The sequence below is a fragment of the Pelodiscus sinensis genome, chromosome 4 (genome assembly GCF_049634645.1).
Source record: "Pelodiscus sinensis isolate JC-2024 chromosome 4, ASM4963464v1, whole genome shotgun sequence".
Taxonomy (NCBI): domain Eukaryota; kingdom Metazoa; phylum Chordata; order Testudines; family Trionychidae; genus Pelodiscus; species Pelodiscus sinensis.
In genome coordinates, this window is record NC_134714.1 from 130,018,850 (window position 1) to 130,034,553 (window position 15,704).

A 15,704-nucleotide genomic window follows, 5' to 3' on the forward strand; every position below is an offset into this window, starting at 1 on the left:
TCCACTGAGACCCCCGACCCTGAGCTTACAATGGCCGTCCTGGGTCATACCAAAGGTCCATCTAGCCCAGTAGCCTGTCTGCCGACAGCGGCCAACCCTAGGGACCCTGGAGGGGATGGACCGAAGACAGTGACCAAGCCATTTGTCTCGTGCCATCCCTCTCCAGCCTTCCACAAACTTTGGGCAGGGACACCACTCCTACCCCCTGGCTAAGACTACTCCATGGACCCAACCTCCATGACTTGATCTCACTTCCCTTTCAACTCTGTTCTAGTTCCAGCCTTCACAGCCTCCTGCAGCAAGGAGTTCCGCAGGTTAACTATTTGCTTTGTGAAGAGGAACTTTCTCTTACTAGTTTCAAGCCTGCTACCCATTCCTTTCCTTTGGTGTCCTCTAGTCCTTCTTTATGGGAACTCATGAAGAACTTTTCTGAATGCACCCTCTCCACCCAACCCCTGCTTTTAGAGACCTCTATCCTGTCCCACCTCCGTCTCCTCTTGTCTAAGCTGAACAGTTCCAGTCTCTGTAGCCTCTCTTCATCTGGGACCTGTTCCCAACCCCTGATCATGTTAGTTGCCCTCCCCTCTCCCAGCCTTTCTCTTCCCCTCTCCCACCTCCTTTTCCCAGTCTCCCCCAGTTTTGTTCAATAAAGACAGAGTCAATGTTGGAAGAAACGTTATCTTTATTTTGTACATCAATAAGAAGGGGGGCTAGGGAAGGGTAAGTGGAAGGAGGTGAGGGAGGAATGGGGTATGAGCCCCCGATGGGGAGGACTGGGCTGGCTCTGCGGGCTTCTGGGGTGGAAGCTCTCCTGCAGCCCCCCCGATTGCCCCTTCTCCCCAGATGGCAGCCTGCGGCAAGTGCAGCCGGTCTGATGGCCGAGTGGTGTGATGTGCCCAGTGTGGGTACTCTGGGCAATCCAAGCCAGGACTGCTTTGCAAGCGGGGCACCCCTTAGAACTGTCTGTCCGGGGTGGGGGTCGGGACCCTTTAAGCGCAGCCCTCGGCTAGCCTGAGACAGCATCTCCACGCTCTAAGTCCTCCTCTGATGTCCTGTCGGCACTGCTTCCAGCTATCCTTAAGCCCTGTTCAGAGTCCACTCAATGTGGACTTGCTAGTTCAAATTAGCAAAACGCTAATTCGAACTAGTTTTTAGTTCTAGACGCGTTAGTTCGAATTAGCTTAGTTCGAATTAACTAATTCGAACTAAGTTAGTTCGAACTAGCGCTGTAGTGTAGACATACCCTAAAATGGTGTCATAAGGAGGAGGGAGAAAACTTGTTCATCTTGGCCTCTGAGGATAGGACAAGAAGCAATGGGCTTAAACTGCAGCAAGGGAGGTTTAGGTTGGACATTAGGAAAAAGTTTCTAACTGTCAGGGTGGTCAAACACTGGAATAAATTGCCCAGGATGGTTGTGGAATCTCCATCTCTGGAGATATTTAAGAGTAGGTTAGATAAATGTCTATCAGGGATGGTATAGACAGTATTTGGTCCTGCTGTGAGGGCAGGGGACTGGACTCGATGACCTCTAGAGGTCCCTTCCAGTCCTAGTATTCTATGATTCTACGACATGGATGGATATGTTTGCAAAGCTAAGGGTGAGACTGAGGGTTGTGGGGGGTGAGGAGGGTCTCAGGAAAGGGCTTCCTCTCCCCGTACTGGCTGGCAGAGGTCTACTCTACTCCCCACTCCTCCCCCCAAGTGTTGTGGTCAAACGCTCGGATAGGGGAGGGTGTTGGGGCAAGAGTCTGGTGGCAGGCAAGATGGCAGAGTCCCAGCCCTGTCAGGAACTGTCTTGGTCATGCAGCTGCCCCCAGTGGCCGCTCTCAGTATCACGTCCCTCCTCTGTGCCCCTCCCATTATACCCCTCTTCTCTGTGTCCTTTCCTCTCCGTGTTATGGAAAACAGTCCCCTTCCCAGCACTTTCCATTTCCTTGACACAGCCAAACCCCAACCTTGCTTTAATGTAGGAGAAGTGGAAACTGCCTTCCAAATGTGGTGGTTCTAGCTCTTACCGTTTAGGAGGAGTTCTTGCACAAAAAGACTCACAGATGGACAGGGTGCAGGTGCTTGGGCTGTGTAGAGACCCAAAAATCATATGTTGGCCTTGAGAGTTACTTAGGGAAATGCTAATCTATTTTAGTATCCTATGAAATGTGATTCTCCAAGAGGCCTCTTAATTAACAAAAACTTCTGATTGGTTTAGCCAAGGAGGTCTGGTTTGTGGCAAGCGCCCAGGGCAGAGTTTCTCCCTTTTAGCCAGTAACAGTTTTCATACAGAGAGATGTTTTTCTCTTCTCTGTACCTTTTTTTCTTTTTGGCTGTTTAAAAACATTCTTAGTTCTCTTTGCACAATGGCTGTCCCCTGCCATATGTAGCAGCTGGACAGTTAAACAAGCAGAGCTGGCAGAAACAACAGGTTTGGTATCCAGAGGGTTCTTTTTCAACCATACAACACAAAACTGGGTTGAGTCCCCACCCAGCAGCCTGGGACAATTACACACCACACCCTGGGCAAGGTTTCTCCTCTCGCAAACACAGCAACGCAGAGTAGTAAAAGCCTTTTAATAAAAGGAGGAAATAATTCAGCATTATTTAGGGAAACTCCTCTGTTAATGTTCAGAAACATAAACCATGACTAACAGACCCACTCCCAGGTAAGTTGGGCAGAGTCTTTTTCCCCTCAGGTGGTTAAGTTCAGTGACCCCAAAAGTCCTTCCCTTCCCTGCACCCCATGTGTAATTGTTGTTCTTGGTCAGTGCAGCCATAGAGTTCCAAGGTTTATCTGCAGAGCTCACCTCCCATACTGGGTGGAAAGGGGAGATAAGGAGGCACCTTATATACTCCACTGCTCAGACACTGGCTGATTGCAGTGCCTCTCTGTGGAGCTCTGTACCAGCCCTCTCTGCCAGCCACCCTGCTGGCTACTCCTCAGCACCAGCCATCCATGCACTAACATGTCTTCAGGGCCCACTACTTAACACAACACCCACTGATTTCAGCTGGTAATGGGGGATCCTCATTGCTGGTAAACAATGGGCAGTCTTCTTGCATGTCCCCTGCCTAGTAAGTGTCATCTAGTGGAAGCTGAGACCCTCCATTAGGGTATGCCAAGTATAGCTTTGTTACCTTGGATTCACACAGCAAGGATAACATCCCTTTATTATTGCTGTCCCAATAAGAAGGAAACTGGAGATCCAACACCATCCAAAAGTGATCATTTGGGCAAGCAATCCCATCATGCTGAGCACCTAGGCAGGGTGGGTGTGCCCATGCAAATGAGATCAGCTCCTGAAAACCTCTCTCTCATAGAACTGAAGGGACCTCGAGAGGTCATCGAGTCCAGTCCCCTGCCCTCACAGCAGGACCAAGTACCATCCCTGACAGATTTGCCCCAGATCCCTAAGGGTATTAACTGCAAAGTTAATTCGAAATAACAGCAGTTATTTGGAATTAACTTCAATAGCGTCTGCACATGCAAACCGCTATTCTGAATTTAATTCAAAATAGCAGAGCGCTTATTTCGATTTTGGTAAACCTCATTCTAAGAGGAATAATGCCAAATTTGAAATAGCTATTTCGAATTAAGTGCTGTGTAGACACTTAATTCAAAATAGGGGGCTTCCAGCCCTTCCCAGTTTCCCCTTGTGGCCACTCTGGGCACAACCAGGAAAACTCTTCTCCTCTCCCCCAGCCCCGGGGCCCTTAAAGGGGTAGAGTCTGGCCACTGGGCACGTGCCAGAGCCAAGCCTGCCAGCAGCTGCAGACCCTCATCCAGTGGCCGCACAATGGCAGACAGTGGCAGCCAGCCGTCCCGCACCCAGTCCTCCAGCACCCAGGGCCAGTCAGGGGCGGTAGACAGCATGCGCCCTCGTGGACTAGTGCGGAGATCATGAACCTCATTGAGGTTTGGGGGGAGGCCCCTAATGTCCATGATCTCCGCACTAGGCAGAGGAATGCGGCCGTCTACTGCTGCATAGCAGCCACCATGGCCTGCAAGGGACACAAGTGCACCCAGAAGCAGGTGCACCTCAAAGTCAAGGAGCTGCGGCAGGCTACACTAGGGCCACCAGGGGCGGCACCACAGCAGGGACTGATACCTGCCCCTACTTCCCCGCCCTCGACTGAATCCTGGGGGGCAGGGTGGTCCACGCCAGCCCAGAGGGCAGCGAGCTGGGAGCTAAGGGCCCTAACCCGGGCACATCAGAGGGGCCACCACCAGCTGTCCCAGCACTGGAGTCGGGGCTAAAATTAGGGTAAAACTACTTTGCTAAAACTAGGGTAGAGGAGGGAGCACTGCTTGGACGTGTAGAGATTCGAGCTCTGTACAATACGTACCCTAAGAATTAACCCGTAACTTACCTAAGCAATGTCTGCTATTTGTACCCGTGCTAGGAATGTGTACAGAATGTAGTGTACATACCTCGCCATAAGGAGTGTGCAGTGTAAATGTTATAAAAATGCTACTTTTGCTCTTTGTTCATTCTGGGTTCAGGAAAGGGCTGGGCAGTACAGGACATAAATAAAGTTGGGAGAATCCAGACTGGGAGAGTGTTGGGGTTCACTCTGAAGTATAACCAAGGCTGGTGGGAGCCAAAGTTCTGTGGGCTATGTCTAGTAAACTCATCTACATGGCTTTGTTGACAGAGCCATGTAGTCTAGACATACCCAGGGAGTAAACAGAACAAGTAATCATCACAAACAAAGCCCAGGGACACCATTCCTACCCATCCTGGCTAACAGCCATTGAGGGACCTAACCTCCATGAATTTATCTAGCTCTTTTTTGAACCATGTTAAAGCCCTAGTCTTCACAACATCCTTTGGCAAGGAGTTCCACAGGTTGGCTGTGTGATGCATGAAGAAAAACTTCCTTTTGTTTGTTTTAAACCTGTTGCCTATCAGTTTCATTTGGTGACTTCTAGTTTTCCTTATTCGCTTTTCCCACACTAGTCATGATTTTATAGACCTCTATCATATCCTTAGTCTCCTCTTTTCTAAGCTGAAAAATCTTAGAAATCTCTCTTCATATGGGACCCATTCCAAACCCTTAATCATTTTTGTTGCCCTTTTCTCAATGCCAATTTATCTTTTTTGAGGTGATGCGACCACATCTGGATGCAGTGTTCAGGATGTCGGCATACCATGGTTTTATACAAAGGCAATAAGATATTCTCTGCTTATTCTCTATCCCTTTTTAAATGATTCCTAACGTTCTGTTTGCTTTTTTGACTGCCGCTTCACATTGAGTGGATGTTTTCAGAGAACGATCCTAAGTGACCACAATCTCTCTCTTGAGTAGTTATAGCTAAATTAGTTCCCATCATATTGTTTGTATACTTGAGATTATTTTTTCCAATATGTATTACTTTACACTTGTCAACACTGAATTTCATTTGCTCTTTTGTTGCTCAGTCACTTAGTTTGGTGAGATCTTTTTGAAGCTCTTCACAGTCTGCTTTGGTCTTAACTATCTTGAGCAGTTTATATCATCTGCAAATTTTGCCACCTCACTGTTTACCCCTTTCTCCAGATCATTTATAAATAGGGTGAATAGGATTGATCCCAGTAGGGACCCTTGGGGACACCACTAGTTACCTCTCTCCATTCTGAAAACTGACCACTTATTTCTACCCTTTGTTTCCTGTCTTTTAACTGGTTATCAATCCATGAGAGGACCTTCCCTCTTATCCCATGACAACTTACTTTACTTAAGAGCCTTTGGTGAGGGACCTTGTCAAAGGCTTTCTGGAAATCTAAGAACACTTTATCTACTGGATCCGCCTTATCCACATTCTTGTTGACTCCCCCTCAACAAACTCTAGTAGATTAGTAGGGCATGATTTCCCTTTACAGAAACCATGTTGACTTTGCCCCAACAAATTATGTTCATCTACTAGAATACTCTGCTGCATGGGAGCAACAGCTGAGAGAGGACCAGAGCTTTCCCAGAGAGATACAGGCATCTCACACAGGTAACAGTGTGGAAGTACTGGGAGAAATTTCATGGGTGTTAATGTTAAGATGGAGGTAAGATAAAGGCCACACATTGACCACGAAAGCCCTGTGCAAAGTTGATCACCAGACAGCAGTTTACAGAGCCTTTTGAAATCCTGCCATGGCTGGGTCCTGTCAGTTCAATGGCTAGAGCCCACACAAGGCCAAAGAGATGGGATGAGCTACAAAGAGTGGAGTATCTCCCAAATATGGACACCTATACGGCCCTCTTTGCCCCTGTAAGGCCTTTGTGTTTTATTTCCATTTGCTATTCCCACACAGAGGCAGCCAAGCTCACATCCCACTTTGGGCACACATGGGTTTGGGCACCAACATCCCGAGTAGCCTACAAGGGCTGTGGCTGGAACATTCTCACCCTAAATGCATGACAATCTCCCTAGCAAAAGACAGGATGAAGAACAGGTAACCCCTCCTGTTGGCTAGCCCAGTGTGAGGTTATTCAGCACAGGGGAAGCCTTGCGACTTCTTACACCACTGTGGGAGGCTAGGCCTGAGGCTGCTTGGTGTGTTCAGCATTGTGTATTGTGTGTGCGCACCTCAGACAAGACCCACTCAGACAAACCACCAGGAACAGGCTGTATTCTGTAAAAAAAACATAGAAGAGGAAAACAGTTCAGCAGCCCCTTCTCTCAGCACACAACCTGTGTGCTGCTTCTAGCACCATCCCTGCTGAGACCCTGCTGGGGGCAGAGGGCACATCCTGGCAGAAACCAGGAAGTTCTCCCAACATGCCGCAGTATGAAGTCCACAACTTGTAGTTCCCAGGGCTGCTGCTAAAGCACACTGGACCTTGGGCTACAAACAGAAACCGACAGCTGCGAATGACATTGAGTGTCTGCAAAGCGATTGGTGCTGGTGGGGTCATACATGGTCCTAACCCCCCCCCCTCCCCTCTTGCCAGTCCACTTATTGCTTTTCTGGCCTCTTGTTAAGCCTCTTGCTTGTCTCTGGCTAGAATTTCTTCCTTGCTTTTCTCTAAACAGGAGTGAGTTTTCTGTACAGTATTAGCACGTGTCCACTTTCCAGTCGGTTAGTCTGCAAGGGTGGAGAAAGGACACAGACTCAGAATTTCTAGAATAGTCATAAGAACATAAGAACGGCCATACTGGGTCAGACCAACGTCCATCTAGCCCAGTAACCTGTCTGCCGACAGTAGCCAGTACCCAGGTGCCCCAGAGAGGGTGGACCGAAGACAGTGATCAAGCGATTTGTCTCCTGCTACCCTTCTCCAGCCTCTGACAAACAGAGGCCAGGGACACCATTTCTATCCCCTGGCTAATAGCCTTTTATGGACCTAACCTCCATGAAATTATCTAGCTTCTCTTTAAACTCTGTTATAGTCCTAGCTTTCACAGCCTCCTCTGGCAAGGAGTTCCACAGGTTGACTACACGCTGTGTGAAGAAGAACTTTCTTTTATTAGTTTTAAACCTGCTACCCATTAATTTCACATCCATAGTCCCAAATGCAGAAGAGAAGGATATGTTTCAGTGCCTTGAGCGCTTCTCCCACAATCTCTAAGCCTGCCCTCTGACAAGGGGTGGTGTTGCTTTCTTCTGGGGCTCTTGCGTTTCATTTATTTACGTATCTATCTTGTAAAATTTATGAGCATTAGAAACCTAAAACCAGTTTTCCCAACAAGGCAACTTCCTGCAACTGATTCATAATTCATTCTCCCCTCCCCCTGCTACCTTGGTCTACAGCTGGTTTCCTGCTTGGTGAGGTAGATAAGAAACTAGTTTAGCTCAGAGCAGATCTGGAGACCTGCAGGGTTTGGACATTGCTTATGGAGAGGCTGAGCTGTGCTGATTAGAAATCTGCTCTGGGGGCTCGTGAAACTTCGGGCCATGGGGAGCTGGCACGTGGCCTGGCAGAACTGCTGTTGGCCTCTCAGGCTGTGTCTACATTGGCACCCCTTTCCGGAAAAGGGATGCTAATGTAGACTTCGGAATAGCAAAATCCGCGGGGGATTTAAATATTGATTTAAATCCTTGAAAGTAGGAACAAAAGATCCTCCGGAAAAGGGCTTATTTTCCGGAGAATCACGTCTAGACTGCCGCTTTTCTCTGGCTTATCCCCAAGCCGGAAAAAAGCGGCAGCCATGTTAATGCAAATGCCGCGGGGGATATTTAAATCCCCCGCGTATTTTGCTATTCCGAAGTCTACATTAGCATCCCTTTTCTGGAAAGGGGTGCCAATGTAGACACAGCTGTGTAGTGACCCTTTCCCCCACGCAGGTGAGCAGCCAGAGTGAACTCTCCACCTACAGCAAAAGCTGGAGGCTGGACTGTCATGGGCTGCTTTCTCACCATGTTGTGGCCCTTGACATGGGGACGGTCTGGGTGGCTGGATGCTTGCTGTTTCTCAGGAAGCCATGGTGTGGGCTGGCTCAAGCTGCATGTTTCTATTTCCAGCCCACATGGAGCAAGATACTACAGGTCTGAGTGCACAGAGTTTAGGTCATCTGCCCCCGTCATCCAGTCCCAGCTGGGTTAGGGATGCCCAGAGCATGGGGCTGTGTCCCTGCCAAACTTGGCTAATAACCATTAATAAACCTGCCCTAAATAGACTTATCTAGCTATTTTTTTAACCCAGTTATATTTTTGGACTTCACAACATCCCCTGGCAAGGAGTTCCACAGTACACTGTGCTGAAGTACTTAGTGAAGACATTACTACACCAAGAGGAGACCACCTTGCACTGGCATAATTACTCCACCTACTTGAGAGGTGGTAGCTGTATGGGTGGGAGAAGCCCTTTGTCCAACATAGAGCTGCCTATACCTGGAGAGAGGTGGTATAACTAGGTCTCTTGGTATGTGGAGAACCCATAGACCTGAGTGATACAGTTATATAGACATGTATGCAGTGTGGACCAGGGAAGGAGAGCTAATCATGAACAGGACTGGGAGGTGTTTAATGCCTAGTTTGCTTCAGTCTTCATTAAGAAGGTTAATTCTTCTTTAAGTGATTGCTCATGTCCATTCCATGTAGATGTGTGTGTGCAGCGTGAACGCATTGTCGGAGATTTTTTCCTCAGCGGTACCCGTCAAGCTAGCAGGGAGCCCCCTGGAGTGGTGCCTGTATACTAGCCGATATATACCCCTGCTGGCCTATCACCCTCTCAGTTCCTTCTTACCTCCATGACTGTCGTTGGAGCATTCCTCAGCTCTTTCTTAGCAAGCACCTTTCTAGTACTTGAGTTGTTCCTTTGTTGTCCTTGTTATCAGTTAATTAGCTGTTAAGAGTTGTTAGAGTAATTATTTGTGTTTCATTTGCTGCTGCGGCATTCCCAGACTGCAAGGATTTAAGCCTTTAAGCAAGGATTTAAGCCTTGCAAGAAGTGCTTCCGGCCTATGCCCTGCGGAAAGCCACACTCATCCTGGCTGAAGTGCCTGGGAGAGGCTCACCTTTCACAGGCTTGCAAGATTTGCAAGGCATTCAAGCCACGCACCAAGCGGGAGAGAGAATCGTGCCTCACAATTATCCTCGTGGAGGCAGCCCTAAGACAGGCACTGGTGTTGGATCCGGTACTGGCATCCCAGAGCTCACTGGCCTTGGTGCAGGAGGTGTCGGCACAATCTCTCGCCTCCCCAGCACTGCGCAGGCCTTGGCACCAGTCACAGTCCCCGGTACCGCTGAAGAAGAGGTCTAACAGATTGCCTCCACTGCGCATGCCCTCCATGAGCCCTTCAGTGGGGCACGGGGCACCATTGAGCGCCGAGCCCGGACCATCATAGTTGGGCAGATGTTTATCCCTGCACTGGGAGCCTCGCCCACTGGGGGACTTTCCAGAACCCTCCACTCTGGAGGCCTTCGAGGTGGCCAGAGACTTGATTGAGTCATCCCCTTCACCTCCCCAAGCACCGACCCCCGTTGGGGTCAGGGGAGCAGCCAGCACTGGACAACATTGAGGGCACCCAACAGTGTAGTCCAAGAGGCCAGAAAACACCACTCGGTGCAGTCTGCAGCTCCGGCAGCAAACTCTGCACTGGTGGCTGCCTCAACCCCGGCACGGGACACAACCTGGGATACGGCACCAGTCGGCACTGACACGATGCCCCTCGTCAGCACCGACCACAGCACCCAGCTCCGTGGCTCCCACTCCCAGCCACAGCTTACTGACTCCGGGCACAGCCATGCCACCCCCGTCTCTCTCCTGGCACCGCGGGAAACACGAGTCAATGGCTCAACATGCTCCGGAGACAGCAACATTGGCAGAGAACTCGACATCCCCACCCTGGTTGACTTCAGAATACTCAACTGACTCGGAGGCAGAGTCAACTTGGTCGTCAAGGGGCTCCAGACCCCGCTCCCGGCACCAGTCCCACTCTTAGCACTGATTGTGGCACCCCAGCGCCTCTGCCCACCACCGACAATAGCACTGGGCACAGCTGGTTCTGGTACCAGTGATGCAACAGTCCTGGCCTCCACAATCACCTAGTCAGTGGCCTTTCTGGACCCCCGGGGCCTACCACCAGAGCCAGGGCGTGGGACCTTCGAAGTCGGGGTCAGTCATCTCAGGACCTCAGGCCCCTCCATTGGTGACTCCTCTGACTTGATCTCCTACGTCGGCACAGTCACTCCCCCCAGGTCAGGCGTCCCCGAGACCATCGGGAAACAGGGCTCCACCGGACCAGCCACCAGCAGCATATGTGCCTGGAACCTCACTGGCCCGCTCGCAAGGGGCATCCAAGAGTTCCCCTATCTGGACGACTGGCTCCTGAGAGGACGATCCAAAGATCAGGTGTGGGTGCATCACTGTGGTTTGGAATCTCTGGGGAGCTAGGCTTACTCCTAAACATGGCCAAATCAACTCTAACTCCTACCCAGGGCTGGACTGAGGCATGGACAAGCTGGGCAGCTACCCGGGGCACCAACCGATGGGGGGTGCCTGATGGCAGTTGTAAGGGGCGCGCGGTGTCCCTTACAGCTGCCATCAGGCGCCACGCGCCCGGCGCTGCGCCCACAACACCAGGCACCAGCGCCCTTCCCCCTACGGCCGCGGGGCCCTGCATGGCCTGGCGCGCACACCAGCAACAGTAGCCAGGCCAGGCTGGGCAGCGCATGCGCTGTGTGCCCTGGGGGCGGGCCCCGGGCTGCACGCCAGCAGCCATTTCTGGGCCACGCATGCACCATCCGACCCGGGGGGGCAGGCCCATGTGTCCCGGGGGGGGGGGGGCGGGCCCACACATTTGCCTAGCACCCAGGGGCAGCACCGCGTGCCTGGGCCTGGGGCACCAAAAGGACTCCGGCCGGCCCTGCTCCTACCCCAGTTATAGAGTTCATAGGTGCTAACTTGGACTCAATAGTGGCGAGGGCTTCCCTTCCCAGGACTCGCTTTCTAGCAAATGAGTCCATGGTCCAGGGACTGCAAAATTTCCCAGTGACCACCGCCTAGGACTACTGTCCGAATGCACCTATTTCATGCAAGGTGCCAGACTTCGCATGTGCCCACTGTAAATGCGATCATGTGCCGAAAGTGTCCGTCTGCTATGTACATTGGACAAACGTCTCAGACACTTCGCCAAAGGATCAATGCCCACAAAACAGATAATATTAGACAGGATCACAAAGAAAAAACAGTTTCTTGCCATTTCAAAAAGAAAGGACATTGTCTCAACAACTTGATTACCTGCATCCTGATTCAAAGGCCTTTTAAGACTACACTTGAAAGAGAATCCTCTGAACTGTCATTCATGCTCAAATTCGACACTTTACACTTAAGTTTGAATAAAGACTCTAATTATCTTACCCATTACAAAGATAGCTTCCCCAATTATCACCTTTAATATCATTAGCTCACAGACATTTACCTCCCCCCCCATCCCTCTTCTGTTCTGAAATTTGATTTGTCCTTTTCATATGTGTTCATTTTTTTTTAATTGTATCCTTTGGTATATATGGTTGTGTCAAAGTCAGACAGAACTCACAGATTTGTCAGACCGCTCTGTTTATTAGCAAAACCGCTCTGCTAAATGCACCCAGAAAATGTGAGTACCCCACAAGTTTCAAACTCCTTGATTTATACAGTCAAAGGAAAGCCAAGTTAACAGGATTAAAAGAGGGGCAAAACTTCACATGATTAGTGTGAGGCTAGTCGAGTATCTTCATTTCCACATTAAGCACACAGCAATCTCCTGTCCATATCTCCCTGGTTATCTCAATTACTTTCTGCCTAACACCTAATGTTCCTTTTCCTATTATCTCAGGCCCACCTGGCTAGCACTCTGATCTGCATACCTACAAACAACATTAACATACATTTTCTTCTTCCTGTTCAGAGACAAACAGTGTTCCTTCAACTTATTCAATTATTACAGCATAATTCATCTTTCTCTAACAGTATAATTCTTTCTACTTTCACAGTTGTGACAATTTTCTTCCACTATTTGATCTGAGGAAGTGGGTCTGGCCCACGAAAGATCATCACCTAATAAACCATCTTGTTAGTCTTTAAAGTGCTACATAGTCCTGTTTTTTATACCAAGAATGACATTCTAACCATTCACTCTAAAACACGGGGGACAGACACGAAAGTGAAGGCTGAACAATTTGCAAGAAATAGACCACAAAAATTCCTAGAAGCTTTTGAGCTTTATCCTGAGTAGATTAGGATGTCTATTGTGTGGTATAAAAGCTCAGGAGGGAGACGGGACATTCACCTTAGATAACAGAGAAGTAAATGCATAATCAGTGGAAGCTGTTTCCCCGTGTGCGATGTCAGAAGAGAGGCAGGTGTTCAGTCACGTCTGCGTATGGGAACCCTTGCATAAGGTGTCCACCCAGTTGCGTGGGAAGAGAGGAAGCAGACAACAGTGCAAACATGCAAACTATGTTTATTGCCACCAGAGCAGTTTGTGAGTCACTAGCTGCAGTTGTCCCCTGTCCCTCTGGTGTCCTCTCGCTTTTTCTGGTACAATATGAACACAAGGGTGGCAGCTGAACTGGGGTAGGCGAATGCCCAGGGTCCATTTGACTGTAGCAGGTAGTAATCCCTGCTTGTGGTATGGACCTCCCTGACCCAGCATTGTCCCAAGCCTGCGTGGGCTGCAGACACAGCAGTGTGAGGGGGGAATTATGGAGGTGCCGGCACTGGCTGGGGCAGGCTTGTGGCCACAAGCAGCCTCTCAAACTGTGCTGTGCTCTGTCTGCCTCCCTCAGCCTGCACTCATGTGCTAAAGCCTGCAGCACTAGGGTGCCCAGATGTTCTGTTTTTAAAGGGACAGTCCTGTATTTAAGTCCTCCTGCAGGTGTCCTTACTTTAAAACGGGCAAATTGTCCCATACTTTCTGTCTATACCTTCCCTTTGTTGTGTCAGGATTTACCTGAAGGGTTTTCTGTTCTGTGGATGGTGATAACCAGAAGGCTGCCTGCATACGCAGTGTGGAGCTGGCGAGCGGATTTCACCGCTGTTTGTCAAGCCCTGCTGATGAGGTTCAACAAGGACAAGTGCAGAGTCCTGCACTTGGGACAGAAGAATCCCAAGCATTGTTACAGGCTGGGGACTGACTGATTAAGTAACAGTTCAGCAGAAAAGGACCTGGAGATTACAGAGGATGAGAAGCTGGATATGAGTTAACCATATGCTCTTGTAGCCAAGAAGGCTAATGGCGTATTAGGGTGCATTAGGAGGAGCATTGCCAGCAGATCTAGAGAAGTGATTATTCCCCTTTATTCGGCTCTGGTTAGGCCACATCTGGAGTATTGTGTCCAGTTCTGGCCCCCCCGCTATGGAAAGGATGTGGATGCATTGGAGAGGGTCCAGCGGAGGGTGATCAAAATGATTAGGGAGCTGGAGCACATGACCTACAAGGAGAGGCTGAGGGATTTGGTCTTATTTAGTCTGCAGAAGAGAAGAACGAGGGTAGATTTGATAGTAGCCTTCACCTTCCTGAAAGGAGGTTCCAAAGAGGATGGAGAGAGGCTGTTCTCAGTAGTGATGGAGGGCAGAACAAGGAGCAGTGGTTTCAAATTACAGTGGGGGAGGTCTAGATTGGATATGAGGAAAAACTATTTCCCTAGAAGGGTGGTGAAGCACTGTGATGGGGGTGGAATCTCCATCCCTAGAGGTTTTTAAGTCCCTGCTTGACAAAGCCCTGGCTGGGATGATTGAGTTGGGGTTGGTCCTGCATTGGGTAGGGGGTTGGACTCAATGGCCTCCTGACGTCTCTTCCAGTCCTAGGATTCTATGATTCTATGTTTCAGACCCTTTCCTGAACTTGGTCGGTATCTGTGGATACCAAGGTCTTTTTTTTAACGAGCTGGTGCTGCCGCCCTTTGGAATGTGCTTTTAACTTATGCCCAGTACATAATCTTACCTGACAGTACACACTGTTTTACAGTCGGTTCCTAGTACCAATTACAGGTTTACACCTGGGCCTATTACCAATTAGTGTTTTACACTCTACAGGCCTGCCTCTTGTTCACAGCTTGTATTAGCCAAGTGTTGTCCATTGTTAGCTAGGCCTCAGGCCTCAGACCAGGCCTGTGCTACCTAAGCTTTGGTTTTAGGCCCTCATCTTACTAAACCCAACGGTCCTGCTGCTGGCCAGACCCTTGCTTGCCAGCCGCCCACCCACCTACCAACAGCAAATGGTGGGGGTTAGATGGCTAATGATGGGGGTGGAGGTGCAAGGCTGGTGGTCAGGCAAAGCAGCAATGTGTGAGGCTGGCCACTTCCCCTGCTGGTCCATCAGAGAAGACCCTGCTGTGTGCCTCCTCTTGGCCAGTAGGCTCCCTCCTGCCCCGTTTCCAGCCAGCGCTGGTACTTGCTGTTGTGGCTGGTGAGTATGGGCAGGTGGTGGCTGGTTATGTGTTGGTTGTGAATATACTTCAGAATGACTTAAACACTTCGCTATTTAAGAAAGAGTTGAGAGGCCAATTGGGAACAGATGGTGCAGGCGTGCTCCCTCCCCCCCCCTGCATTGCCCCCTATTAATGCCCCCTATTTCTGATTTAATAGCTAGATAAGTGGGAGCTCCTGAAACCTCAATCTGTGGTAACCTGGGTGAGACTCTCTGGCCTCAGAAGACTAGAACAACTTTGAATTTCTCCTGTGGGGCTATGTCTAGACTGCAGGCTTCTTTCGAAAGAGGCTCTTTCGAAAGCATCTTTCGAAAGAGCCTCTTTCGAAAGATCGCGTCTAGACTGCAGGCGGATCTTTCGAAAGAGCAATCCGCTTTTTCGAAAGAGAGCACCCAGCGAGTCTGGATGCTCTCTTTTGAAGAAGCCCTATTTACATTGAAGAACGCCTTCTTTCGAAAGTTCTTCTTTCGAAAGAAGGCGTTCTTCCTCGTGAAACGAGGTTTACCGCCATCGAAAGAAAAGCCGCGTTCTTTTGAAATAATTTCGAAAGAACGCGGCTTGAGTCTGGACGCAGGGGAAGTTTTTTCGGGAAAAGGCTACTTTTCCCGAAAAAACCCCTGAGTCTGGACACGGCCTAAGAGACTAGACGGCAAAGGGAGGCCCCATCTGAAATCCCCAGGCAGCTGCATTTCTGAATTGTCCCCATGGCTCCAACTGATGATGAAGTGTAAAGAGGTTGGTGCGTCTCTAGTAAGGCTGCGTGTTCCTACCTGGAAACGGCAGATGTGTTTTCCTCTCAATCGCCCTCCGTCATCATCCACTCTGCTACTGATTAACAGAGCAGTCAGGCTTTCCCTGAAAAATAAGACTTGTTCACACTT

General features: G+C 49.7%; 1 protein-coding gene across 8 annotated transcripts in view; it reads left to right on the forward strand.

The window, feature by feature from the left end:
• LOC142829368 (uncharacterized) overlaps positions 1-15,704 on the forward strand; it is a 57,070-nt gene that overhangs the window by 15,020 nt on the left and 26,346 nt on the right. For 4 of the 8 annotated variants that reach the window (XM_075929090.1, XM_075929085.1, XM_075929091.1 and 1 more), the window contains exon 2: positions 1,536-14,801. The exons of 2 other annotated variants lie outside the window; for them this stretch is intronic. In XM_075929090.1, coding sequence (XP_075785205.1) covers positions 14,611-14,801 — 191 coding nt within the window. In that variant the 5' untranslated portion in view covers positions 1,536-14,610. The remainder of the gene's footprint in view (positions 1-1,535; positions 14,802-15,704) is intronic. 2 more of the 8 variants (XM_075929086.1, XM_075929087.1) reach the window with 2 other exon arrangements.